The 27,385-nt window shown below is 57.5% G+C and overlaps 3 protein-coding genes and 1 long non-coding RNA gene across 4 annotated transcripts; 2 read left to right on the top strand and 2 right to left on the bottom strand.

Moving 5' to 3' along the window:
* Positions 1 to 1,288: 1,288 nt before the first annotated feature.
* On the top strand, positions 1,289 to 5,164 carry LOC115338114 (dystrophia myotonica WD repeat-containing protein-like). Its single transcript, XM_030006570.2, has 4 exons — positions 1,289 to 1,769; positions 2,274 to 2,456; positions 3,190 to 4,350; positions 4,828 to 5,164. The coding sequence occupies exons 1-4, from the start codon at positions 1,404 to 1,406 to the stop codon at positions 4,873 to 4,875; spliced, it is 1,758 nt and encodes a 585-aa protein (XP_029862430.1). The 5' UTR covers positions 1,289 to 1,403; the 3' UTR covers positions 4,876 to 5,164.
* Positions 5,165 to 5,985: 821 nt separating this feature from the next.
* On the bottom strand, positions 5,986 to 8,114 carry LOC121233115 (basic proline-rich protein-like). Its single transcript, XM_041121870.1, has 8 exons — positions 8,035 to 8,114; positions 7,873 to 7,981; positions 7,653 to 7,726; positions 7,581 to 7,610; positions 7,134 to 7,235; positions 6,588 to 6,625; positions 6,445 to 6,504; positions 5,986 to 5,999 (listed from the first exon to the last, which is right to left on the bottom strand). Exons 1-8 carry the CDS (start codon positions 8,112 to 8,114, stop codon positions 5,986 to 5,988), a joined length of 507 nt encoding a protein of 168 aa, XP_040977804.1.
* DMPK (DM1 protein kinase) lies at positions 8,078 to 13,003 on the bottom strand. The gene is made up of 10 exons (XM_041121874.1): positions 12,790 to 13,003; positions 11,902 to 11,993; positions 11,749 to 11,832; positions 11,313 to 11,408; positions 10,858 to 11,006; positions 10,308 to 10,401; positions 9,752 to 9,952; positions 9,274 to 9,573; positions 8,592 to 8,678; positions 8,078 to 8,397 (listed from the first exon to the last, which is right to left on the bottom strand). Exons 1-10 carry the CDS (start codon positions 12,980 to 12,982, stop codon positions 8,380 to 8,382), a joined length of 1,314 nt encoding a protein of 437 aa, XP_040977808.1. The 5' UTR covers positions 12,983 to 13,003; the 3' UTR covers positions 8,078 to 8,379.
* Positions 13,004 to 23,090: 10,087 nt separating this feature from the next.
* On the top strand, positions 23,091 to 24,807 carry LOC115338121. Its single transcript, XR_003922335.1, has 2 exons — positions 23,091 to 23,129; positions 24,727 to 24,807. It is a non-coding gene; the product is annotated as an uncharacterized LOC115338121 (long non-coding RNA).
* The last annotated feature ends 2,578 nt before the right edge of the window (positions 24,808 to 27,385 follow it).

The following is a 27,385-nucleotide window of genomic DNA, read 5'->3' on the forward strand; positions in this document are numbered from 1 at the left end:
CAACACCAATTTAGTGTAGATAAGCAGACACTTCTTTATTGACGGCCGGGTGCGCGGGCGAGTCCTCTCACGAACCACGCACACCTGTCACCAAAACAATACACCTTATATTAGGACTTATCGATGCATATTCATTAGATTTCCAAGAAAAGTTATACATATTCATTAAACTTCCGGGAAATCATTAGCATATGTAAATGTCCTTTACGCAGGCGCAGTGAAGGTCTCTCCGAGGCGTGGTAGGTCTTGGAGGCGGGTAGCTTTTGACCAGGAGGTGTGTTTTGGTATTATAATGAAGCAAAGTTCGTCTAGAGTTTATGATTTCTTCATCGATGTTATGGCAACAGGTGCAATCCATCCTTTTTGACAGTAGCTATGCAGTTATCTCTAACGGCTCTAGCCAGGGACCTTCCAGGAGCTTTGTACTGCACATTCTATCTTTGGGGATCGGCCGCTGCGTTCCAAACAGGCCGTTGTCAGGTAACGTACTGACAACTCTTACACCACCCCGTTGTCAGGTATTTCTTTATCCTGTTCTCTAAGTTCTAAATGTTCCTACTAGATGATTTTAGCCAATTTCTCTGGCCTTGATACGGGGCTATACAGGGGATTTCACAGCAGACACTGGTTGGTGGTTAAATATATAAAATACAACATACATATGATTTTGCTAAAATATTAAAACTAAATATGATTAATTCTAACTAATAACAAATTAATGACAAATCAGTAACACCAGCACACTGTGTGCCTCCTCTTGGGGGGGGGGGGCCATCTCTAACCACCCCCTTTTTCTCTCCAGGACCCCCCCACTGGCACAGAGCCCCCCCCCAGTTGAGGCAGCCCCCAGCAGCCCCCCCTCCTCGGAGCCGCCCCCCCCCAGGCACCCAGAGCCCCCGAAGTGCCCCCGGGGGGGCCCCCGATCCCCCCCCGGGGCTGGCAGAGGGCTGGGGGGGAGGTGGGGGGGGGTGCCTCCCCCTACCCCCTGGGGTGCTGTGCTTAATAAAGGCGTGGGAACAGCTCTGGGGCTGTGTCTGCTTGGGGGGGGGGAGGAACCCTGGACACACACCCCTCCCCCCCCCGGGGAGGGGCCGCCTCCTGCCCCCTCCTCCCGGCACCCTGAGGCTCTCGGGGTGCCCTGCAGGGAGTGCGGTCCCAGTCTGGGTGGGCGTGGCCGGGGCGGGGCATGAGTGGTGGCTGAGCGCTCGGGGCGCGCCCGGGGCGGGGCTTCACCGCCTGGGGGCGGGGCTTGAGTGGCGGCCGAGCTCTTGGGGTCGGAGCCTGGTCCCCAAGGGGTGGTACCGAGGGGCCGTGGCTACGCGTGACTCAGCGCGTTGCCATGACAGCGGCGGCAGCGGGCGGGGGGTATTTCCGGCGGGCGGTGACACCCTTCCGGCGGGAAGATGGCGGCGGTGGTCTCGGGGGCGGCCGAGGGCCTCGCGGCGCTCCCGGCTCAGCCCCTGGAGCTCAAGAGCCAGTTCCGCACCCGTGAAGGCTCCTACCGGCTGCTGGGCCCCGAGTCCCGGCCCCGCGCCGGCCCCGCCGCCGCCCCCCCCGGGCCTTCTCCGCCCACCGCCGGATCGGGCCCAGCCGCCGCCGCCCTGGGCCCGGCCGCGCTGCCGCCGGTGCGATTGTCCATGGTGCGGTTGGCTCTGCCACCCGCTGAGGAACCGGGGGGCCCGGCGGAGCGCAGCCGGGTTTGCTTCAACTTGGGCCGAGAGCTTTATTTCTACGGCGGGGCCGGCTCCGGTGGTCGCGGCAGCCGTCGGGTAACGGGGGAACAGGGGCCTTGGGGCGGGGGGGACACACCGGGGAGCTGGACCTGGGGGAGGAGGGAGCCGGTCGCTAACGGGGATGCTGGGGACAGCGGGGCTGGCAGGGGGCCGGTGGGTGCCCATGGGTGACAGTGACAGTGGGGCCGTTAAAGGGGATGACGTAGGGCTGGTACTGGGGGTTGGGTCTAGCGAGCGGGGATGGGGATACCGGGGCTGGTAACGGTGACCCCAGGCCCCCCAGGAGTCACTGGCTAATGGGGATGGTGACACCAGGGCCAGTAACGGTGACCCAGGATGCACAGGGATGGTGGTGACACCGGGGCCCAGCCCGGGGGGGGGGGGTGGTGGTGGTTGGCCCAGGCCAGGCAGCAGTGTGATGGTGACAAGGACCCTCCTGGGAGCAGCAGGGTGGGCACGGAGGTGTGTGTGTGTCCCCTCAGTGACGCATCCCCTCAGTGACGCATCCCCCCATGGTGACGTCCCTGTCCCCCCCCACAGTCGCTGGACCTGCACAAGCCCATCGACAAACGCATTTACAAGGGGACGCAGCCAACCTGCCACGACTTCAACCAGTTCACCGCTGCTGCTGACACCATCGGTCTCCTGGTGGGCTTCTCGGCCGGGCAGGTCCAGTACCTCGACCTTGTTAAGAAGGACACCAGCAAGCTCTTTAATGAGGAGGTGAGCCCCGCCTGTGTTGGGGAGAGGGGGCGCAAAGGGAGCCCACCCCCCCGCCTCAGGAGCTTCTGCTGCCACCACGCCTACGGTCAGGCACGGGGAGATGCCGGAAGGGCTGAGGTTCCCCCCCGAGAGATGGTGGCTTTACCGGGGTGGCGATCGTTAGGGGCCAGCTTCGTTAGGGGTCTGCAATGGCCGCGCTGTCGACGAGAGTCAGGGGCTGTGCCGTGACACCGATTCGGGTCCCTAAATGTGACGGTTTTGGTTTTGCCCTCGGCAGCACCCCAGGGTTGTGCCACAGCACTCGGTCGTGTCCCCAGACGTGCTGCTTTGGGCTTTGCCCTCAGTGACACCCTGGGGCTGCACCATGACGTGGATTTGGGTCCCCAAATGCCGTTTCCAGCTTTGCCCTCAGCGAGACACCAGGGCTGCGCTGTGACACAGATTTGGGTCCCCAAATGCCCCTTTTTTTTGGATTTGCCCTTAGTGACACCCCAGGGTTGTGCCTCAGCCCTCAGTTGTGTCCCCAAACATGCCGCTTTGGGCTTTGCCCTCAGTGACACCCCAGAGTTGTGCCACAGCATGCACTTCTGTCCCCAAACGTGCTGGTTCAGGCTCTGCCCTCAGCGACACTCCGGGGATGCACCATGCTGCCGATCTGTGTCCCCAAACGTGCCCAGGGGCCCAATCCCACCCCCCTGACCCCCCCCCCCCCCTTTTTCCCCCTGCCCCGTAGCGCCTGATCGACAAGACGAAGGTGACTTTTGTCAAATGGCTGCCGGAGACAGAACGGCTCTTCCTGGCCTCCCACGCCAGCGGCCACCTGTACCTGTACGATGCCGAGCAGCCCTGCGGGGCCACGGCCCCCCAGTACAATCTCCTGACGCAAGGCGAGGGCTTCAGCGTCTTCGCCTGTAAGAGCAAGACCCCCCGAAACCCCCTCCTCAAATGGGCAGTGGGCGAGGGGGCCCTTAACGAATTTGCCTTCTCACCGGATGGGCGCTCGCTGGCCTGTGTCAGCCAGGATGGCTGCCTGCGCGTCTTCCATTTCGACTCCATGCTGCTGCAGGGGATGATGAAGAGTTATTTCGGGGGGTTGCTCTGTGTCTGTTGGAGCCCCGATGGGCGTTATGTGGTGACAGGGGGTGAGGACGACCTGGTGACCGTCTGGTCCTTTGCTGAGGGGCGGGTGGTGGCTCGAGGTCACGGTCACAAGTCTTGGGTCAATGCCGTGGCCTTCGATCCCTTCACTGGGGCGGCCCAGCCCCCTGAGCTGAGTGGGGGCGAGGAGGACGAGCCCCCCAATCCCCTCGTCCGCCGCTCCCCTGCTGTCACCTACCGCTTTGGCTCGGCCGGCCAGGACACCCAGTTCTGCCTGTGGGACCTGACCGAGGACGTCCTCTACCCTCGGCCTCCCCTCTCCTGTGCCCGTACCCTCACCAGATTGGGGGATGCCAGCATTCCCGTGCCAGGGCTACCCCGCTCACTCTCCCGCTCCAACAGCCTCCCGCAGCCAGCGGGGACAGGCTCGGCCCGCGGCCCCCCACCCGATGTCCCCCTGGCCCTTGGCATCGGTCGCTTTGCCACGTTGACGTTGCAGGAACATAAGGGACCCTCCAACGCTGAAAAAGAGCACAAACGTTACCACAGTTTGGGTAACATCAGCCGGAGTGGGGAGAAACCTCCTGGTGGTGCCAGGTCCCGGGGACGGCTGGATACGGCCAAGGTGCTGGGGACGGCGCTGTGCCCCCGGATTCATGAGGTGCCGCTGCTGGAACCCCTCATCTGCAAGAAGATTGCCCACGAACGGTTGACGGTGCTGCTCTTCTTGGAGGATTGTATTGTCACTGCCTGCCAGGAGGGACTCATCTGCACCTGGGCCCGGCCTGGCAAGGCTGTGAGTGTGCTGGGGCGGGGCAGAGAGGGGTTTTGGGGGGCACAGAGGAGGACTTGAGGGGTCCTGTTGGCAGCCTGGGGGGTCAAAGAGGGGTTTGGAGGGAGCTGGGGGGGACTTGAGGGGTCCCGTCAGCAGCCTGGGGGGTCCTGTTGGCACCCTGAGGGGGCAGAGAGGGGTTTTGGGGGGGGGGGACGGGACTCAAGGGGTCCTGTCAGCAGCCTGGAAGGTCCTATTGGCAGCCTGGGGGGGGCTGGGGGGGTCCTGCTGGCAGCCTGGGGGGGGGGCTGGGTGGCCACTGGGGTCCCTTTGCCTGCAGGTACCCTCCTCTGTCCCCTCTGCCCCCCCCCCCCCGGGGTGTCACCTGCCTCTGTGGGGGCTTTGTCCCCACACAGTGCCACATCGCCAGCAGCAAGGGGGTGTCCTAGTGTCCGTGTGTGTCCCCCCACCCCTGGTGACTGCTGTCCCCTTCCCTCGCAGGGACTGTCCTCGCAGAACGGCGGCTCCCCCAGTGGCACTGTGGTATAGCCGTCACCGTCATCCAGCTGCATCACCATCACCCAGTGGCATCACCGTCACCCATACATACCCCCATGGGTGCCACCGCCCTGCTCAAGGATACAGCTTTATCCCCGTACTACTGAGCCCCCCCCCGGGTGGGTGGGCACCCTGCTGTCCCCGCGGCCCCCCACTGTCCCCCGGTGGGGCGGTGGCACTGTGGTGCTGTGCTGGTGGGACGCCCTGTGCCTTCATCACTTTACGTCCCTGCCGTGCCATGGGGCCACCAGGCTCTGCCCCTTATTTATACTAAAGAGACTCTTTTCGCACTTGGGGTGGCCCTGATGTGTCCAGGGACAGAGATGAGGGGTGCCGCATGGGGATGGGTGGGGGACACGCTGGGTGCCAGGTGGGGATGCAGGGATGTGCCGGCACTGGGGACATGATGGGTGAGATGGGGACACACGGATGGACTGGGGACATGATGGGTGGCACAGGGGGATGTGGGGATGGCTTGGGGACACAGCACACAGCGCTGTTGTCCCCACATCCCCAGGCCTTGGGGTGGGGAGGGTAGGGGGAGAGGACATGATTGCCCCCCCCCCCCGGGCCATTTTGGGGTCCCCATGTGTGTCCCCCAGCACAGAGGTCGGTTGCAGAAACACAACTTTATTCTCATCTCCTCCCGGGGGAGGGGGGGGGGGGCTATAAATAACGGGGGGGCTTAGTGCAAATGTGGGGCATCCCTACAAATAAATTACTAAGCGGGGGGGGGGGGGGGGGGTGTTGGGTCCTGCTGCCCCTTGTTGCCAGTCATGGGGGCAATGGTGTGACCCCCTCCCTGGGGTGGGGGGGAGCCTGGATGCCTGGGGTCTGTTCCCCCCCCCCCCCGTGCCTAGTGGTTGGGGGGGGGGGCTATGTATGGGGGGGGTGTTGGGGGGGGTCGTTGTGTGTCCCACCCCCCCTGCTGTGGGGAAGGGGGGGGGTCAAGTGCAAGAAGAGGGGGTGCTGGTGAGCCTGGGTGCCTGGATCCCCCCCCTTGCTGGACGCCTGGGTCCCCTCTCGGGGGGGGGGGGGGTCCCCGGGGGGGTGGTGGGGCACAGGCTGGTGGCACAGAGCAGCAGGCAGTCCTTGGTGGCACTAGGATGGGGGACCTGGGGACAGGGAGGGGGTCAGGGTGTGTGGCGGTGGCCCTGTCAACCCCCCGAGTCCCCTGTGGCTGGTGCACACATACACCCTCCCATTGGGGACCCCCTGATTTGGGGGTGGCCCTGGGGGGTGGGGGTGCAGGGATGGGGGGGGGGGAACATGGCCTTGGGTGACAAATGGCAGTGAGTGGGGTGACACAGCCTGGGGGGGGGGTGACAGTGTCAGAGGTGGCACTTCCCTGGGGGGGGGGGTTGGCAGTGCGGTGGAGGTGACAGCTGGGGGGGATGGCAGTGGTGGCCGTGGTGGTCCCCTCCCTGGGCTAGTGGCCATGCCCAGGGGGTGGGGGGGGTGTCCCAGCCTGGAGGGGGTGGCCATGCCCAGGGCGGGAGTGGCAGTGTTGGGGGGGGGGGTGACAGTGAAGGTGACAGCAGCCTGCGCAGCCCCACGTACCTGGGCCCAGAGCAGGAGGTGCCAGGACAGGGGCACCCCCGGGGGGGGGCCACTGCTGGGCTGTGGAGAGAGCAGAGAGTGTCAGCAGCCCCCCAAACCCTCACCCCCCCCCCCCCAAGTCTTATGTCCGCTGAGGGCTCCACGGGGGGGGCCGTGATGGTGGGGGGCTACCCCATGCCTCCTGCAAGGGAAATGGGGGGGCAGAATCAGCCCCCCCCAATACCCTTTCTGGGGTGCGTTTCCTCCCCATTTTGAGAAGAGGGTGAGGCCCTGATCCCACCTTTTTGCGACCCCCCCCCCATTTTAGGGAGGGACAAGGTCCTGGGTCCTCTCCCAATACCCTTTTTTGGGGTGTCCTCCCCATTTTGGGGTGCAGATGAAGTCCTGCCTCCCCCAATACTCTTGCCCCCCCCCATTTTAGGGAGGGGGTGAGGCCCCTGATTCCCACCCCCCAGACACATCCTGGGGAGGGTTTCAGGGCTACCCAAGGGATTTGGGGGAGCTCGGGGCGGGCACAAAGGGATTTGGGGGGGGTCAAGCTCTGCCAAGGGACTTTGGGGGGCCCTGGGGAGGGGGGCAAGTGATTTGGGGGTGGGTCTGAGGGGTGTTGGGGGCACCCAAGCCATTTAAAGGGGGCTAGAGAGGGTCCCTGGGGCAATATCAGGGAGGGGTCGGGGGGGGGGCCTTGCCTTCCTGCGGGGGGGGGCCCTGGCCCCGGGGGGGGGGGGCTTTGCAGCCGCTGCAGCTTTGCTTCCAGTTCCAGGTTGTGGCTCTCGGCCTCCTGCAGGCGCCTGGAGGGTGGGGGGGGGGGGGGGGGGGGGGGGGGGGGGGGGGGTGTCAGGTGGAGACATGTGGGGACACCCACACCCCCCCCCGTCGGTCCCCGATGTCCCTACCCTATAGCACAGTGTCACCCCTGTGGTACCCGGGGTCCCTGGTGTCACACACACACACCCCCCCCCCCCGGTACTGGTTGTCACCCAGGTATCACTGCCCCGGTACCCAGTGTCACCAACCCCCCCACCCCCGTACTGTCTGTCTCCCAGGTGTCACCCCCCAACCACCACTACCCGCTGTCACCCCGGTCCCGCTGTCCCCGTGTCCCCCCCCCTCCTCCCCGGTGCCCCCCCCCGTACCGGGCCAGCCCCTGCCCCGCCGCCCGCAGCAGCCCCAGCTCCCGCTCCAGCGCCGCCCGCAGCTCCGCGTCCTGCGCCACCGGCCCCGCCTCCGCCGCTACAGGCCACGCCTCCTCGGGGGGCTCCGTGGCCGCCGCCGCCGGCTCCTGCGGGAACCGCGTCTGCATGGGAACCCCCGCCCCGGACACTGACCTCCCCCAGCCCGGGGCGCCGGGACCCCCGGGGATCGGGACCTTCCCCCCCGGGGCACCAACCCCCCCCCCGCTTCCAGCACCGGGACACCCCCACATACCGGCTCCTCGGGGGGTGTCCGGGGGGGGGGGTCTCCGTGCCCGGGGGGGCTGCACAGCCAGGGGGTGGTGTCTGCGGGGGGGGGGGCCTCCCGTGTCTGGGGAGGGGCCCTGGGATAGGGGGGGGCTCGTGGATGGAGGGGGCCCTTTTGGGGGTGGGGCACCCATGGGTGGGAGGGGCTCCGTGGGTGGGGGGTGGGGGTTTTGTGGGGGAGGGGGGCTCTTTTTTTGGGGGTGCTCCCATAGGTGGGGGTGCCCCTGAAGGTGGGAGGGGCTCTTTTTGGGGGGGTCTGTGGGTTCAGGGGTCCCCACGGGTGGGGGGGGTCCCCTGGGACAGAGGGACCCCTGTAGCTGGGGGGGGGGCTGTTGTTGAGGGGCACCCAATGGTTGGGGGGGTCCCTATGGCCGGGGAGGTCCCCACAGGTGGGGGAGTCCCCATCTCCGGGGGGGTCCCCCAGTCCCCCTCCAGCTCCATGGCCATGTCCTGGTCCCACTCCTCATCTTCCTCTTCATCCTCCTCCTCCTTCCTAGGGTGGGGGGGGACACACACAAATGGGGGAGGTCACCTGGGGCCCCCCACAGGGACCCCACCAGGTGACACCCAGGGGTTATCCCAGCCCCCCCCCATTTCCCCAGTGCCCCCAGTTCCCCCCCCCGTTTTGTATGTCCCCCCAACACTTTTACCCCTAGCCCCCCCCCCGTCGTTCCCCCCCGTGCTCACTTGGGGTCTCCACGGGCGTACGAGTACCCCACAAACGGGAGGTGCAGCCCCAGTTCGGGGGGGGTCCCACGGCTCCCCCAGGGGTTCCTGGGGGGAGGGGGATGTTAGACGTGGGGGGCAGAGCGGGGGGGGGGGGGGTGTTTGGGAGTCCCAGTAGGGGCCAATGGGGGTCCCTGGGGGGATTGGGGGAGGTCCCAGGTGAGGCCAATGGGGGGGGGGGTCCGGGGTGAGGGGGTCCCATGGGGGGGTGGTCATGGGGGGGGGGGGCTGAGAGGGGCTCGTGGGTGGGGGGGGTGTCCCAAGGAGGGACTTCCATGGGAGGGATGTGTCAAGTGATGGGGGGTCCCATGGGGGGGGAGTCCTGGGGGCGGGCGTTCCCCGGGGGGGGTTCAACGGATGGGGAGGGGTCCCGGAGTGCACAGGTCCCATGAGGGGGGGGGGGTCCGGGATGGGGTCCCGGGATGGGGGGGGGGGGTGTCCCATGGGCGGGGGTCCCATGAGGGGGGTTCCCGGAGGGGGGATCAACGGATGGGGGGGGGGTCCCATGAGGGGTCCCCCGGGGGACGGACGAAGGACGGTCCCATGAGGGGGGGGTCCCGGGGGGGGTGTTGTTGCCACGAGGGGTTCCCCCCGGGGCGGGGGCTGGGGGGGAGGTCGCTGCCGGTGCCTTCCCCCCCCGCACCGTCTGGCTGAGGCAGTCGTCGAGCACGTCGAAGTTGGAGGTGTCGGCGGCGCCGGCGGGGGCGAAGGGGGGGGGCGGCGCGGCCCAGCGCAGCCCCGCGAACAGCGGCAGCCGCCGGAAGTCGCGCGCCCCGCCCCGCCCCAGGCGCGCCTCCCGCGCGCACAGCAGGCCCCGCACCAGCGCCCGCGCCGCCGCCGGCACCCGCGGGCACGCCCCCGCCGCCGAGGCCACGCCCCCTTCGTCCGCGGCCGCGCCCCCTCCCGCCGCCGGGGGCGGGTCGTCCGGCAGGTGCAGGTGGTCCTGGGGGCGGGGCCGGCGTCAACCCCCGGTAACCCCCAGTAATGTCCCAGTAACCTTCCAGTGCCCCCCAGTAGTCCCCGTGCTTCCCAGTAACCTCCCAGTGCCTCCCAGTAACCTCCCAGTGCCCTCCCAGTACCTCCCAGTACCTCCCAGTTCCCTCCCAGTGCCCCCCCTGCACCTGGAAGTGGAGGATCTTGGAGTAGGTCTCGGGCAGGGACTCAGCGAAGAAGGGCGGCTGCCCGAAGAACATCTCGTAGGCCAGTACTCCCAGCGCCCACCAGTCACACTCGGGGCCGTAGGAGCGGGTGGGGTCCTCCACTGCCAGCAGTATCTCGGGGGACAAGTAGTCGGGGGTCCCCACAGCCACCGAGGAGCGCACCTGGGGTGGGGAGACACGGGGACAGAGCAGGGGGCATTGGATGGTGTGGGGTGTTGGGACATGAGGGAGATGGGACATGAGGACATGAGGACTGGAGAGATGGGACATGGGGACACAGGGAGATTGGAACTGGGGACATAACACAGGGATGGGGGAGATGGGATATGGGGACATGAGGATTGGGGACATGGGGACATGGGACATGGGGACAGGGGGGGTGTTGGATGGGGGACGTGGGGTAGGGGAGGTGGAATGTGGGGACACAGGGACATTGGAACTGGGGACGTGGGGATGGGGGATTCTCTGGGTCCTCATAGCAGGGTTGAGCTCCAGGTCACCCCCCGTCCCCACTCACGGTGCCATCAGGCCCCAGCTTTAGGCAGGAGCCGAAGTCCCCGAGCCGGACGTGGCCCCAGCGGTCCAGGAGGATGTTGTTGGGTTTGATGTCCCTTCGGGGGGGAGACAGGTGGCCTCTGTCACCCCGTGTGTGTGTGTCCCCCACCATGGCCCCTGGTCCCCCAGTCCTCCCCATGTCCCACATGTTGCTTGTGTGCCCCCCCGTCCCTCCATGCCCCCTTTTGTCCCTTCATGTCCCCACGTCCTCATGTGCCCCCATGTCTTTCCTGTGTCCCCATGCTCCTCCTTTGTCCCCTCCATGTCCCTCAAGTCCTCACCCATGTCCCCATCAGCTCCTCCTTGTGTCCCCAATCACCCCCATGTCCCCATACCCTGGTGTCCCCACCCCCTGTGCCATGTCCCCCCCATGTGTCCCCGGCCCCATGTCATGTCCCCCCGTATGTCCCCTGCATGTCCCCATCCCCATGCCATGTCCCCCCACCCATGTCCCCCCAGCCCCATGCTATGTCCCCATGTGTCCCCCCATGTGTCCCCAGCCCCATGCCCACCGGTGGACGTAGCCCAGGCGGTGGATGGAGTCAATGGCCATCACCAGCTCGGCCAGGTAGAAGCGCGCCATGGCAAGAGGCAACCGGTCCCCAAATTTGCTGAGCAGGGTCAGGAGGTCCCCCCCCACGTAGTACTCCATGACCAGGTACTGCGGGGGGGGACACACAGGGGACAGGTGGGGCATGGGGACACGGGCATGGCACAGGGGGATGGGGACATGGGATACAGGTATGGCATGGGGACACGGGGATGTGGGGATGGGGACACAGGGATGGGATGGGGACAGGAGACACAACCATGGCGTGGGGACACAGCGGTGGTGCAGGGATGGGGACACGGGGGTGGCATGGGGACACGGGGCCATGGGGGCTCCCTGGGGGCACCCTGGGGTGCTGGGGGCTGTTCTCTGGGGACCACCAGGGCTGTCCCTGGGCGGGGGGGGGTGTCCCCTCACCAGGCACTGGGGGTCCTGGAAGGCGAAGTGGAGGCGGGTGATCCAGCGCTGGTCCCCCCGCGCCAGCACCTCCCTCTCCTCCCGGAAACAGGACACCTGGGGACACGGACACGGGTGGCATTAGAGTCACCTCCCCCTCCCCCAGGGTCACCCCCAGGCACTGAGGTCACCTGCAAGGTCACCCCCCCTGTCTCAACCCCAGGCATTGGGGGGGTCAGGGTCAGCCCTAGGGACCCTGTGTCACCCCTGTCCCTGCGTCACTCCCCCCTCCCAGTGCCACCCCTGTCCCCAACATTCCACATCCCCTCTGGGTCCCCAGGACTCCCTTGTCCCCCTCCTTCTGTGTCCCCATTCCACACACCCCACCATGTCCCTGTGCCTCCCCCCACACCCCCCCCCCCACCACCCCTGTGTCCCCCGCCCTGTGTCCCCTCACCTCTCCACGCCGCAGCATGTCCCACTTGTTCATGATCTTCATGGCGTAGATCTGCCCCGACTCCTTCATCCGCACCACAGCCACCTGCGGGACCACCCACAGTGTCACCCGTGGTGTCACCCATGTCACTCCCCTCTTCGGCCCCCCCCCCACCTCGCTGAAGGCCCCGCGCCCGATCACCTTCAAGATCTCAAAGTCACTTCGTTGCAACTGCAGCTCCTGCACCTGGGCAGCCACCGGCTCCACTGGGGAGGACACCCATGGGTGGGGGTGGTGTCAGCACCCGGGGGGGTGGATTTTGGGGAGAAGCTCAGGTTTGGAGGTGCAATGGGGGAGCACAACCCCAATACGAGCCAGTGGAGAATCCACTGCAGGGAGAGCTGGGGCATTGGGGGGGGTTTGGGGGGAGTATTGGGGTACGGGGGGGTCGTGCTCAGGGTGGGGGGGGTGCTTGGGGGTTTTGTGGGTGTCGCTGGATCGGGGGGTGGGGCTGTTTTTTTGGGGGGGGCTCTGGGGTTTTGGGGTGGCCTGTGGTCATGGGGGGGGCTGATGGGATTTGGGGATACCCTGGGGGAAGGGGAGTCCCGGGGGGGGTCGGGAGCGGAGTTAAGGAGGGGGGGCTCTGGGATTTGGAGGGTCCCAGGGAATTTGGGGGGGGCCCTGGGGTGGGGGGGTGTCGGGGGGGGGACGACAGTGGGGTTTGGGGAGGGAGGGGGAAGCCAGTGGGGGAAGTGACAGGTCCCGGCGGAGGGTGGCAGTCCCGGGGGGGTGGTGACACCCTCGGTGCCCCGGGGCGGGGGGGGGCGGCCGCGCACCCGCAGCCCATTTATGGCCGCGCAGCGATCGGCGTCCGCGGGGGGGGGGGGGGGGGGGGGGCCGGGCCCGACGTGCCCAGAAAAGGAGCGGCGCCATCGGCCCCCCCCCAAAGGGACCCAGGCGTCAAGGGACCCGCCCCCCCCCCCGGTCCCACCGTCTCCCGTTGCCGGACCCGCCCAGTCCCGTACCCCCCCCCCATCCCGTCCCCGTTCCCTCCCCTCTCACCCCAGCTCAGAAAATCCCGGACGTGTCTCTCGCTCTCGCTCCCGTTCCCGTTGTTCCCGGTGTCCCGGTACCGGTACCGGTGCCGTAGCCCCCCCGCCAGTCCCACCAGCAGATCCAGTAACGTCTCCAGTCCCAGTAACCCCCCCCGCCGCAGCGCCCGCAGCCGCTCCCGCCGCCCCGGGGGCGCCGCCATCGCCTCGGGCCCGTCCGCCCACCGGGAGGGGCGGGGGGGGGGTGGTCACGGCCGGAGGAGCACCTACGGGGACGGGCGGTAAGTGGGAGCGTACCGGAGGGGGCTCACCACCCTGCCCCGGGGCCCCTTGAGCTAAATACGGGATACCCCCCCCCGGGGCACCAGGACATCGGTACCAGGGGACACCGCCCCCCCCCCGGGGGACCGGGAACCCACCCAACACCTCGTTACCAAGCCCCCCCCCCGCACTCCAGGGACTCAGGACACTTCCCGGGACTCCCCCCCAGTACAGCCCCCCCCCCAGGACACCAGGACCGACCCCCACCCCCCCCCAGACACCCTGTTACTGACCCCCAGGTCACTGCTCCCAGGGGACACTGATTCCCCCCCCAGCCCCTATGGCCCTGTATGTCCTGTACCCCCTACCCCTATACCCGCCCCATCCTATACCTCCCAGCCCCATAGAGCCCCTCTATAGCCCCTGTACATTCCTATAGGTTCTCTATCCCCCTGCCCCGTAGCTCCACTATCCCTAATGGCTCCCTATAGCACCCACACACCTATGGCACACCATACTCCTTATACCCCCTCTATAGCGCCCATACCTCCTGTGGCTTCCAAGCCCTACAGCTCCCTATAGCAGCCCCACCCTTACAGGCCCTATAGTGCCTGTACCCCTTGTGAGAGACTGAAAGAGTTAATGCCTCAAACATTGTGGTGGGGCAAGTTCTGCTGAAAGACAAACCCTGCACAGCAAGGAACCCAGGTGAAAAGCCCATCAGCTCAGACATCAGCGACAGGAGGGGGAGGGCGTGCCGGAGGCTGCGCAGCTCCCTCTTCTGATAAGCTGTTCTGATACAAAGATCGAACAATGGCCGTGTCTGCAGGGAAGGAGAAGTTACTCCACAAACGACCCCCAAGCCCAAAGGCTCACAAGCTGCTCATTAACCTGACGAGTTCGGGTGCCTGCCCGAAGGAGGGGCAAGGATGATAAAAGGACACAAACTGAAGCCCCGGGTGCGCAAGCCCATCGGGACTGGACCCCTCGGCTGACTTGACGGTGCAGAAACAGACTCCACAATCGGTGAGACTGTAAAGTAGGTATGTTCATTCAGCGCTGGGCAGCACTGGTGGGACTACCCCCCAAGTCGTGCGCACCCGACTCGGCGGTTCACCTCAAGTTTATACAGTCAAGTGTTACATATTCACAATATGCCTATACATATGCATGACCTATCCCTGCTTCTTATTAAAATTAGCTCCGAGAGGTCATTTCCATAGTCTCCTCTCAACTGCGCTTGCGCAGTGCCTCTTTATGGTGGTCGTCTGGTGGTCGCAGAGATGAAGATAGACGACTCCTCTTCGTCACCGCTAGTAACCTCTTTTCTTGCGCAGGCTCAGTGGTTTCTTGGTATTCACCCAAGCCGCAAGACCAGTCTTGGCTGGCTCTTGGAGCCTGCTCCTGCTTCTTATCAGGAACTGTCTCTGCCTCATTGGCTGGTTCTTGGGGCCAGCTCTTCTTATCAAGGACTGTCTCTGCCTCAGCTAATTTCAACAATGTAAGCACTAAACATCATCTTTCATCCCCCTTTATTATGTCTACTGAGATTCTTTTGACTCCCCTTGTCTCAGTCCCCCCTTTTCTAGAAAATAGTAAATTCTTTTACTATATCCAACTCTAGTACTTCTAATACATTGTTTCCCTATCTAGCATTCTCTCAAAATATTTGTTGGCACAAACAGTTGTTTTAGCCATGTTAAATTTGGCAACCAGGAAGTTAGTTTTTCCCACACCTCAGAAAATCCCCATGAAGTATCATCTTGTGAGTTGAACAAACACGTTCCCATCCCATGCTATGCTCCTTGTCCCCACGGTTGCCCATATTACCGCAAAAAAACTAAGCGTCCATCGGGTTTTGTGGTGACTTTCCATGGAGTTTTGGGTGTCTTTTTCACTCTGGTGTGATGAATCCAGGCGCTCTGTTCCTTGATCCTAATCGCGGTGAAGGAGGTAAGTAATACTTGAAATGGTCCTTCCCACTGCAGCTCCAGAGTTTTTCTGTAAGAGACTTTATATACACATAATCTCCTGGTTGTATATTATGTACAGGCCCATCCAAACCTCTCCCTCGAGTCCCTACCACATGCTTCCTGATTTTATTAAGTTGCTTACCTAATGCTACCATGTAAGAAGTCATAATTTCATCCCCCGCTTGCACAGACACCCCTCTCTGTATCCCATAGGGTCGTCCATAGAGGATTTCAAAGGGGCTCAGTCCTTCTTTCGCCCTTGGTCTTGTTCGTATATGCAGAAGGGCTAAAGGGAGAGACTGAGGCCATGTCAAATTTGCTTCTTGTCCCAATTTCGCAATTTGCTGTTTGATTAAGTGGTTCATTTTTTCCACTTGACCACTCGACTGGGGGTGATATGGAGTATGAAGCTGCCAATCTATACCCAAATGGCGGCTAATTTGTTGTACTATTTTTGAGACAAAATGTGGTCCTCTGTCAGAGGACATGGTTGCTGGAACCCCAAAACGTGGTATTATCTCTTGTACCAGTATTTTAGTTACCTCCCGAGCTTTAGCCGTTCTTGTTGGGAATGCTCTGGCCAACCTGAAAAGGTATCAGTTAATACCCGTAAATATCGATACCCCCCTTTTCTTGGAAGTTCTGTAAAATGAATTTGCCATTGTTGTCCAGGCCCATTGCCTTTTCCAATCTGGCCCATTTCTGGCTTGGGGGTATTCTTAGGATTAGTCTGAAGGCAAAGATCACACTGTTGAGTCACCTGTCTCACCGTGGTATATAAATTTCTAGCCACAATTTCTCTTATCAAATGATTATACAGAGCCTCTGTTCCCCAATGTCTTTTCCTATGTTCCTCCCGTATCAAATGCCATAATAAGCAAGAGGGAACGATTAGCTTTCCCTGTGGGGTATGAGCCCACCCCTCTTCATTATATGACCCTTCTAAATCTGTAATGAGCTTCTGATCTTCCTTGGTGTATTCTGGCTTACCTTTTAGGGAGATTTGTCTATCAGGAATTAAGGCCCCTTCTTTTTTTACCTGTGTTTTGGCCACTTGTTTTGCCTCTCTGTTTCCCAGCTCATTCCCTTTTTCCAAATCTGAGCTCACTTTCTGGTGTGCCTTAATATGCATAATTGCCACTTTCTCAGGGAGCTGGACAGCTTCCAGTAACTTCAGAATTTCTTCTGCGTGTTTGATATTTTTCCCTTGAGAACTCAGTAGTCCTCTCTCCTTCCAAATTGCTCCATGTGCGTGTACAACTCCAAAGGCATATTTTGAGTCTGTATAAATGTTCACAACTTTGCCCTGGGCCAATTCCAGGGCGCGGGTTAGAGCAATTATTTCTGCCTTCTGTGCGGAGGTGTTCATGGGCAAAGCCCCCGATTCTATTACCTCTTGGCTGGTGGTGATGGTGTATCCCGCGTGTCGATTACCATTTAGGACGTAACTGCTTCCGTCTGTGAACCAAGTTTCCCCCGTTTTCCATGGGGCTGTCTTTCAGGTCTGGGCGACTGGCGTATGTTGCTTCGATGGTTTCCAAACAGTCATGATGTACCGGTTCTCCTGTGTTCCCGCTGAGAAAAGAAGCTGGGTTGACAATGTTAGTGACTACAATCTCCACATCATCCTGCTCTACCAATATAGCTTGATATCTCAGGAATCTTTGTGGAGAGAGCCAATGTCCACCCTTTGCTTCCAGTACTGCTGATACTGCGTGAGACACCAAAACAGTCATTTTTTGGCCCAGAGTAAACTTTCGGGCTTCCTGTATGTTCAGTATCACGGCTGCAACCGCCCGCAGGCATCCAGGCCAACCTTTTGCAGTCGTGTCTAACTGCTTAGAGAGGTAGGCAACTGCCCGTCGATATGGACCCAGGTTTTGTGCTAACATTCCCAGGGCAATGCCCTGCTTCTCGTGGGAGTAAAGAAGAAACGGCTTACTCACATCTGGGAGTCCTAAGGCCGGGGCCGACACCAAAGCCTTTTTCAGTAGCTCAAAGGCTCGTTCGGTCTCCTTGCTCCACTCAAGGTGTTTCTGCTCAGTGGCTGTCAGCGCATACAGTGGTTTAACAAGCAGTCCATAATTATAGATCCACAATCGGCACCACCCCGTCATTCCCAGAAAAGTCCGTAACTCTTTCACTGTCTGAGGTCTCCGAGTTTGGCATATTGCCTCTTTACGGGCCTGTCCCAAAGTTCTTTGTCCCGCACTAATTTCATAGCCCAAATAATTCACTTTGCGTTGCATTACCTGTGCCTTTTTCTTGGATACCCGGTACCCCTGGAGTCCCAGGAAATTCAACAGACTCACCGTCCACGTCATACAATCTTTCTCTGTTTTGGTGGCGATCAGGATATCATCCACATACTGCAACAGCTTTCCCTCCTCAGACGGGGCTTCCCAGGATTCTAAGTCTTTCGCAAGCTGATTGCCAAAAATGGTAGGACTATTCTTAAATCCTTGTGGCAACACCGTCCAAGCGAGCTGGGTCTTTCGACCACTCTTGGGGTTTTCCCATTCAAATGCAAATAATTTTTGGCTGGCTTCATGGAGAGGGAGGCAAAAGAAAGCATCCTTCAAATCTAAAACAGTAAACCAAGTCAATTCAGGTGTTAATACGGTCAACAGGGGTATATGGGTTCGCCACTACCGGGTAAAGATCTTCAGTTATCTTATTCACCGCCCGTAAGTCTTGGGCCACCCGATATGACCCATCGGGCTTCCGAACAGGTAATATAGGGGTACTGAATTCAGACTCACACTCTTTTAATAATCCCAACTGCAAAAATTTTTCTATCACCAGCCGGATTCCTTCTCTGTCTTCCTTCTTTAGGGGATATTGTTTAATTCTTACCGGCTTTCGGCCTTCCTTGATCCTAACTTCAACAGGTGGAGCACTTTTCGCTCTTCCAGGTGTATTGGTAGCCCATACCCCTGGGTACACTTGGTTTAAGACGTCCTCGTTAATGCTTCCTTCTAGGGGGAGACTGGTTAAGGTTAGGCTCAATATTTGAATATATTGCTGATCTTTTACCTCCAGAGTAATTTCTCCCTTTTCGAATACAATTTTTGCTCCCAATTGTTCCAACAAGTCCCTTCCCAAAAGTGCCTTTGGGGAGTTGGGCATATATAAAAATTTATGAATGCCCCACTGTTTTCCTAATTTATATTCTAAAGGTTTACAAAAATATGCCTTTTCACTTTGGCCAGTCGCTCCTTTCACCATGACATAATTATCTCCCAGGGGCATCAAAGCTTGGTTCAGAACCGAGTATGTTGCCCCCGTATCTACCAAAAATTCTACCTCTTGTTGTGTTTTCCCTAGCTTAATTATAACCAGTGGATCCGCTAGGGTAGATTCCCCAGGTTCCCATCAATCTCCCTTCACATGGGCTACCGTTCTTCCTGTTTGAGCCCTCTGATCCTCCTCCTTGTTCTTTGGGCATTCCTTTTGCCAATGACCGAATTTCTTACACAAAGCACATTGATCCTTGCCCAGTCGGGGCAAGTCTCGTCTAGGCCCTCTTCCTCTTTCTTCCTGGATAACAGCCATTAATTTCCTTTGCCCTTGCCTATATCCTTCCTCTCTGTTACTAAATACTCTCCATGCTTCATCCAACAATATTTCTAAATTCCTACCCTCTGTAGGGCGTAATTTCTGAAGTTTGCGCCTTATATCCCCTGTAGATTGACCCAAAAACAGGGAGACTAATTGTTGTACTCCTACCTCTGACCCAGGATCCAGCGGTGTGCTGCGGCGCATTACATCCCTCAGTCGATGCAGGAATTCAGATGGAGACTCGGAAGGACTCTGACTGCATATAAAGCTGACCAATTTATAGTTTTGGGGATTGCCCTCTCCATTCCTTTTGTAATCCACTCCTGATACCCCTGCAATCTTTCCATATGTGCAGATCTATTAACATCCCACTTTGGGTCTTGGAGAGGGAAATATTCCTTAATGTCCCCTCCTGTGATCTTATAATGATCTTCAGCTAGGTTCTCTGCTGTTTTTAAAATCACCTGTTTCTCTGTCTCGGTCATATATTCCAATAATAGCTGTATATCCTTCCAATCAGGGTTATGCTGTTTTACAATAAATTGGAAATGCTTAGTTACACTTACCAGATCACTCCTATAATCTTTTGCAACCTTTTTCCATTCCCCTAGGTCAGCAGTAGAAAAGGGTACTTTGATTAACATCGTCCCACCATCCGGCCTCACCGCCTCTCGGAGAGGTGCTTGTAAAGCTGTTGAGGTAGTTTTCTTCCTAGTACGGGAAGATACAGGGCTGTTCGGGGGGGTCGGAGTTCTATCCGAGTCTGCATCCTGTTCCTGTGGTCGAGGGGGAGGCTTAAACAAATCAGTTAGATCTTGTTCTGGTGCCTGATGGATTTTATTTGTCTTTGTACATCTTTGTCCAATACTACATGCCGAACAGCACCGCCTCAGTTTACCTCTAGGCTCCTTGTTGTTTTCTCGCTCAAATGCGAGCACCATGGGGTCCTGTGGGGGGACCATTCCACGGTCCCTTTGCCACTCCGGATGGTTTCGGAGGGTGAAAAACATGTGTGCATACGAAACCTCATCCCATTTTCCTTCTCTCCTTAAAAACAGCATTAGTTGTAATAGAGTATTATAATCTATTGACCCATTAAGTGGCCACTTAGCATCACCTTCTAACTTATACAACGGCCACCACTGATTGCAGTATTTAATAAGGTTCTTTTTACTTTCCGTACCTCCGGTCCCAACAATATCTTTCCAGTGGGCAATTACACAACCCAGAGGACTCTTCCTCAATACTCCTCCTTGATTGTTTCCCATTTTAATACTCCTCCTAATGATTCTTAAGTTTGATTTTGGCTTCTCCTTTTAATAAGCTTCCATGCAAATCATTTCTTACACTTCTTTATAGTCTTCCCCCAGTTTTCTTCCCACACGTCCCAAATTTCTGGAATTAAATTTTCCTTCCACACCAACCTCACTATTTCGGATTCTTAGTGAGTTCTTTCCCAATCATAAAAGTGTGGAATTTGGGGAAAACACTCAAAGCAGTCTGGTTTCCGTCTGCTAGATGTACAGTACCACCTCCTCCCACAAGATTTACACTTCAACAAAACCCAAGCTGGATGCTAATTATTATATAGTCCAGTTGCAAGCCCACATACAAAGCAGGGAATCACCCCTATTAATACGTAAAGACATTCACACATTAACAAACATACATACACCTATAAATTTCAACATATCATTTCCACACACCCACACAAAATCTTTAACATAAACTTCCAAACATTCACATCATACAATCATCGCTCCAGTTGACAACCTTTCAGCAGCTGCAAAAATGTACCAAGCGCAATTGCGAGGGGGTGCGCTTACCCTTCTCCTGCCTCTTATATACCAGTCATGGACAGGTCCGTCCTGGCTCCCGATACCGGGATGCAGCGGTCACCCCGGATTTGCTCGATCTACCCCCAAGATGGCTGGCGGCCGCTCTATCGGTCAGCAAATCCTCCCTTGTTACCATACAGGGTACCCTCCTCCCATACGGGGACTACGCTGCACGCCAGACGTCTCTGCGCGATTTACCAGCTGCCCCGGCCTGTACGATTTACAGGCTCCCTCTGTGACACGTACCGTTCGGTCCGCGGCTTCAGGAGGTCGTTGTCCGCTCCCGCGGTGAGCGGCTGGCAGCGGAGGCTCCTCCGAGGAAAGTGCTCGGGGCGCGCCGAGGGGCGTCCGCTCCGCAGTCGGTCCCGCAGCCGAGCAGAGTCTCCTGGCTGGCTCGCCAAACTGACGTGCGGAAACAGACTCCACAATCGGTGAGATTGTAAAGTAGGTATGTTCATTCAGCGCTGGGCAGCACGGGGGGTAGTCCCACCAAAGTCGTGCGCGCCCGACTCGGCGGTTCGCTTCAAGTTTATACAGTCAAGTGTTACATATTCACAATATGCCTATACATATGCATGACCTATCCCCGCTTCATATTAAAATTAGCTCCGAGAGGTCACTTCCATGGTTCTCGGGACCAGCTCTTCTTATCAAGGACTGTCTCTGCCTCAGCTAATTTCAACAATGTAAGCGCTAAACATCATCTTTCATCCCCCTTTATTATGTCTACTGAGATTCTTTTGACTCCCCTTGTCTCACTCTCAGTCGGTAGAGCAGAATTGGGCTTCAGTGCGGTGTGACGAGCAGGTGACATTGGTCGCAGCAGGAGGATGGTGTGCACCGTTGGATTGTTGCATGCCGGAGTCAGTTCTGGTTCCATCACTACTGCGCTTTGCTCAGTTTTATCACAGTTCTTTCTTGCTTGATCTAAGTGATTCTTACTATAGTACTATGGATATAGCATATAACAATTACAGTAATGATAACATACAGTAGCAGGGTTATATAGCAACTAATATCATACAGGTTAATTCGGGCTATTCTCACCTAAAATTAAATCCCCTTGAGGCACGCATCGGACTTCCCCATCTTTTCGCATCACCCACCAAGTGCACCCAGGCCCTTGAGCAAAAGCAATCCCACGAATGGGTTTACCTTTGCCTGAGGCAGGAGTAACCCAGACTGTCTTCCCCAACATATTTTTTTATGTGCACTACAGGGACTTTATCCCCTTCTACAGTACGTAAAAATTCTGACTGGACAGGGCCACCCCGATTGGCAGATCCTCTGGTGTTGACTAACCAGGTGGCTTTTGCTAAATGTGTATCCCAATGTTTGAAAGTTCCACCCCCCATTGCTCTCAATGTAGTTTTCAGCAGTCCATTGTATCGTTCGATTTTTCCGGAGGCTGGTGCGTGATAAGGGATGTGATACACCCACTCAATGCCACGCTCTTTGGCCCAGGTGTCTATGAGGTTGTTTCGGAAATGAGTCCCGTTGTCTGACTCAATTCTCTCTGGGGTGCCATGTCGCCACAAGACCTGCTTTTCAAGGCCCAGGATAGCGTTCCGGGCGGTGGCATGGGGTACAGAATATGTTTCCAGCCACCCGGTGGTTGCTTCCACCATTGTGAGCACATAGCGCTTGCCTTGGCGAGTTTGTGGGAGTGTGATATAGTCAATCTGCCAGGCTTCCCCATATTTATATTTCAGCCATCGCCCTCCATACCACAGGGGCTTTAACCGCTTGGCTTGCTTAATTGCAGCACATGTTTCACATTCATGGATAACCTGTGCGATAGTGTCCATGGTCAAGTCCACCCCTCGGTCACGAGCCCATCTATATGTTGCATCTCTTCCCTGATGGCCTGAAGCATCATGGGCCCACCAAGACATAAATAGCTCACCCCTATGTTGCCAGTCCAGGTCCACCTGAGCCACTTCAATCTTGGCAGCCTGATCCACCTGTTGGGTATTTTGATGTTCTTCAGTGGCCCGACTCTTGGGTACGTGAGCATCTACATGACGTACTTTTACAACCAGATTCTCTAGCCGGGACGCAATATCTTGCCACAGTGCGGCAGCCCAAATGGGTTTACCTCTGCGCTGCCAGTTGCTCTGCTTCCATTGCTGTAACCACCCCCACAGGGCATTTGCCACCATCCATGAGTCAGCATAGAGATAGAGCACTGGCCACTTTTCTCTTTCAGCAATGTCTAACGCTAGCTGGATGGCTTTCACCTCTGCAAACTGGCTCGATTCACCTTCTCCTTCAGCAGCTTCTGCAATTTGTCGTGTAGGACTCCATACAGCAGCCTTCCACCTCCGATGCTTTCCCACAATGCGACAGGACCCGTCAGTGAACAGGGCATATTGCCTCTCATTTTCTGGCAGTTTATTATACAGCGGGGCTTCTTCAGCCCACGTCACCTCCTCCTCTGGCGACATTCCAAAATCTTTGCCTTCTGGCCAGTCCGTGATCACTTCTAAAATTCCTGGGTGACTGGGGTTTCCTATGCGAGCCCGTTGTGTGATCAGTGCAATCCACTTGAAAATGGGAAAATTAGACACCAAAGGTAGAGAGGTTAAAGAGACAGGTGAGGGCAAAGAGGGAAACCAGGGAAAAGAGAGAGGTGAGGGAAGAGACAGGTGACAGGAAAAGAGCGAGTGGATTGAAAAGAGGGAAACCAGGGAAAAGAGACAGGTGAGGGGAAAGAGGTAAAGGAGACAGGCAAGGGAGAAGAGTGAAGAGAGTTCATGGAAAAGAGGTGAAAGAGACAGGCGAGGGGGGGAAAGGGAAACGAAACAGTTGATGGAAAATCAGGGAAAAGAGGCAGCGTGAAAAGAGGTAACAGAGAGAGTTCATGGAAAAGAGGGAAACGAGACAGGCAAGGGCAAAAAGGAAAACCAGGAAAAAGAGACAGGCAAGGGGAAAATAGGTAAAAGAAACAAGCAAGGGAAAAGAGGTAAAAGACAGGCAAGGGGAAAAAAGGGAAAAGAGAGAGTTCATGGAAAAGAGGAAAACAAGGGAAAAGAGAAAGGTGAGGGAAAACCAGGGAAAAGAGACAGGCAAGGGAAAAAGAGAGAGTTGAGGGGAAAGAGAGAAAAGCGGTTTAGAGAGAGAGGCGATGGAAAAGAGACAAAGTGTAAGAGAGACAGGCGAGGGGAAAAGAGGAAAAAGAGAGAGTTAGTGGAAAAGAGGGAAACCAGGAAAAAGAGGCAGGTGAGGGAAAAGAGGGAAGAGAGAGAAAAGGGAGAGTTGAGGGGAAAAGAGGGAGGCGAGTGTAAGTGGGAAAAATTAGACACCAAGGGAAGAGACGTTACAGAGACAGGCGAGGGCAAAGAGGGAAACCAGGGAAAAGAGACAGGCGAGGGGAAAAGAGGGAAAAGAGAGAGGCGAGGGAAAAGAGGGAAAAGAGGGAGGCGAGTGAAAGTGGGAAAATTGGACACCAAGGGACAAGAGGTGAAAGAGAAAGGCGAGGGCAAAGAGGGAAACCAGGGAAAAGAGAGAGGAGAGGGAAAATAGGGAAAAGAGAGAGTTGATGGAAAAGAGGGAGAAGAGGTAACAGAGGCAGGACAGGGAAAGAGGGGAAAGGGAGAGTTCATGGAAAAGAGGGAAACCAGGGGAAAGAGAGAGGAGAGGGAAAAGTGACAGGCGAGGGAAAAGAGGGAAAAGAGAGAGTTAGTGGAAAAGAGGGAAACCAGGGAAAAGAGGCAGGTGAGGGAAAAGGGAGAGTTGAGGGAAAAGAAGGAGGCGAGTGAAAGTGGGAAAATTAGACACTGAGGGAAGAGAGGTAAAAGAGACAGGCAAGGGGAAAATAGGTAAAAGAAACAAGCGAGGGAAAAAGAGGGAAAAGAGGGAGTTCATGGAAAAGAGGGAAGCCAGTGAAAAGAGACAAAGCGAGGGGAAAAGAGGGAAAAGAGACAGGGGAGGAAAAAAGACAGTTCGTGGAAAAGAGGGAAACCAGGAAAAAGACAGAGGAGAGAGAAAAGAGGGAAAAGAGAGAGTTGAGGAAAAAGAGGGAAACCAGGAAAGAGGCAGGTGAGGAAATAAATAGAGGGAAAAGAGAGCATTGAGGGAAAAGAGGGAAACCAGGGGAAAGAGGCAGGTGAGGTACAAGAGGGGAAAAGAGGGAAAAGTGGGAGGCGAGTGTAAGTGGGAAAAATTAGACACCAAGGGAAGAGACGTTAAAGAGACAGGCGAGGGCAAAGAGGGAAACCAGGGAAAAGAGACAGGCGAGGGGAAAAGATGGAAAAGAGACAGTTGATGGAAAAAACGGGGAAAGAGACAGGCAAGGGCAGAAACGAAAAGCAGGGAAAAGAGAGAGTCGAGGGGAAAGAAGGGAAAGAGAGAGTTCATGGAAAAGAGGGAAGCCATGGAAAAGAGACAGGCGAGGGGGAAAGAGCTAAAAGAGAGAGTTAATGCAGAAGAGGGAAAGCAGGGAAAAGAGGGGAGGTGAAAAGAGCTAAAAGAGTCAAGCGAGGAAATGAAGGGAAAGAGACAGGCAAGGGCAAAGGGGGAAACCAGGGAAAAGAGACAGGCAAGGGGAAAAGAGCTAAAAGAGAGAGTTAATGCAGAAGAGGAAAAGACGGTAAAAGAGACAGTCGAGGGAAAGCAGGGAAAAGAGACAGGCGAGGAGAAAAGAAGGGAAAGAGAGAGTTCATGGAAAAGAAGGAAACTAGGGAAAAGAGACAGGCGAAGGGGAAAGAGGCAAGAGAGTCAAGCAATGGAAAAGAGGGAAAAGAGACAGGCGAGGGCAAAGAGGAAAACCAGGGGAAAGAGACCGCTGAGGGGAAAGAAGGGGAAGAGAGAGTTCATGGAAAAGAGGGAAGTGAGGGAAAAGAGACAGGCGAGGGGAAAAGAGATAAAAGAGAGACTTAATGCAGAAGGGGGAAGCCAGGAAAAAAGAGATATTTGAGGGGAAAGAAGGGGAAGAGAGAGTTCGTGGAAAAAAGAAAACCAGGGAAAAGAGAGAGTCGAGGGAAAAGAAGGGGAAGAGAGAGTTCATGGGAAAGAGGGAAACCAGGGAAAAGAGACAGGCAAGGGGGAAAGAGGTAAGAGAGTCAAGCGATGGAAAAGAGGGAAAAGAGACAGGCGAGGGTAAAGAGGAAAACCAGGAAAAAGAGACCGCTGAGGGGAAAGAAGGGGAAGAGAGAGTTCATGGAAAAGAGGGAAGCCAGTGAAAAGAGAGAGGTGAAGGAAATAGAGCTTAAAAAAGAGAGTTAATGCCCAAGAGGGAAACCAGGGAAAAGAGACAGGCCTGGGGGAAAGAAGGGATAAAGAGAGTTCGTGGAAAAAAGAAAACCAGGGAAAAGACACAGTCGAGGGAAAAGAAGGGGAAGAGAGACTTCATGGGAAAGAGGGAAGCCAGGGAAAAGAGTCACGCAAGGGGAAAAGAAGAGAAAGAGAGAGTTCATTGAAAAGAGGGTAACGGGGGGGGGGGGGGGGCCAAGAACTAAAAGAGAGAGTTAATGCAGAAGAGGGAAACCAGGGAAAAGAGGTGGGCAAAGGAAAAGAAGGGGAAGAGAGAGTTCATGGAAAAGATGGAAACCAGGGAAAAGAGACAGTCAAGGGAAAAGAAGTAAAAGAGACAAGCGACAGAAAAGAGGGAAAAGAGACAGGCGAGGGGGAAAGAGCTAAAAGAGAGAGTTACGCAGAAGAGGGAAACCAGGTGTGGCAGTACATCCCGCCCCCCATCCTGCCAGCAGGAAACGAAACTTCTCCAGGCAGGGAGAAGGGGAAGGAAACCCTGGAGGCCGCAGGTTGAAATTTGAACTGGCCAATCGAGACGCGCCAGGTACACCGAGGTGACCCTCCTGGCCGATAGAATTAAATGACCACAGGTCAGATTCGACAGGGGTATAAACGGGGTCCCGCCGAGGACACGTCGGCAGTCGGGGACTCCCCCTCGGGTCGGGCCGGGGCACCGCCCGAGGTAACTCCTCGAGGGAGAGAGTGATACGCGCGTTTTGAGTCATCACTTTAAATCTTGGGGATTCTTAAGTCGGCCGTGTAGTATTAATTCTCTTTACATCATTGAGCCTGTGGTTTTATAAAATGTTACCGGACTTCTAACTAACTTTTGCTGAAGAATAAATCCGAGCTTTAACACCTGTTGGATTTGGTTAGTCGTGCATCCGTAACATTTTCAATTGGCGTAGTCGGTAGGATGGTGTTAATGGAGGAATTATTACGGAGGCACGGCTGCAGTCCTTCTCCCCCAGGTCTGGACTGGGCGAAGGAGAAGTGGTCCGACCCGGCAGCGGTCGTGGAGAGAGTAGAACTGTGCCGCGGAAGTAGTCCGCAGGACAGCAAAGGCAGCGTGTGGGCCCTCCTGGACGCCTGCTTGATTCAAGCACAGAAGAGTGATTCTGCTAAAAGGCAAGGGGAAATAGATTATCTGAAGGTGGAATTGGAGGAAAGGGACATGCGGCCCCTTATTGAAACAGAAGGGCACGCGGGTCCGCACGGTGGGAGCCCCTGGAGCGCTGTTTGCACGGCCCCTCGGTCGGGACCCGAACTCGGCGAGTTGCAAGCTAAGTTTTCGTGCAAGCCGGGCAAAACCGAAACTGAGTATTTGTGGAGAGTTTCTCTAACGGGGGAGGATCGGATACTGTTGAGTGATGATGAAGCAAGAAATTACTGGGGACCGGGAGTATTTCTGAATGATGGACCACCGGGGAATCGGTCAATAACGTCCCGAGTAGCTTACTGGGCTGGGGGTGTGGACCCCAAGGAGAGAGGAGAATCTGTGTTACTATCCGGGCAAAGGGACTGTCGGAGTTAACGGAGGGCAGCAGGAAGGTCCGCCCAGCCGGTTGTAAACCCCGCCCCGAGCGGTCTCGAACTCGCTGTCGGTCGGGTCGGAACTGCGATCCCGGAAGGGACGCTCTCTGGCGGAAGGCACCGGCACTGGGGGCAGCCCGAGCCGTGCTGCACGGGCAGTCCGCCGGCGGCGTCCGGGAGTGAGATT

Source organism: Aquila chrysaetos, unplaced genomic scaffold (assembly GCF_900496995.4).
Source record: "Aquila chrysaetos chrysaetos unplaced genomic scaffold, bAquChr1.4, whole genome shotgun sequence".
Taxonomy (NCBI): Eukaryota; Metazoa; Chordata; class Aves; order Accipitriformes; family Accipitridae; genus Aquila; species Aquila chrysaetos.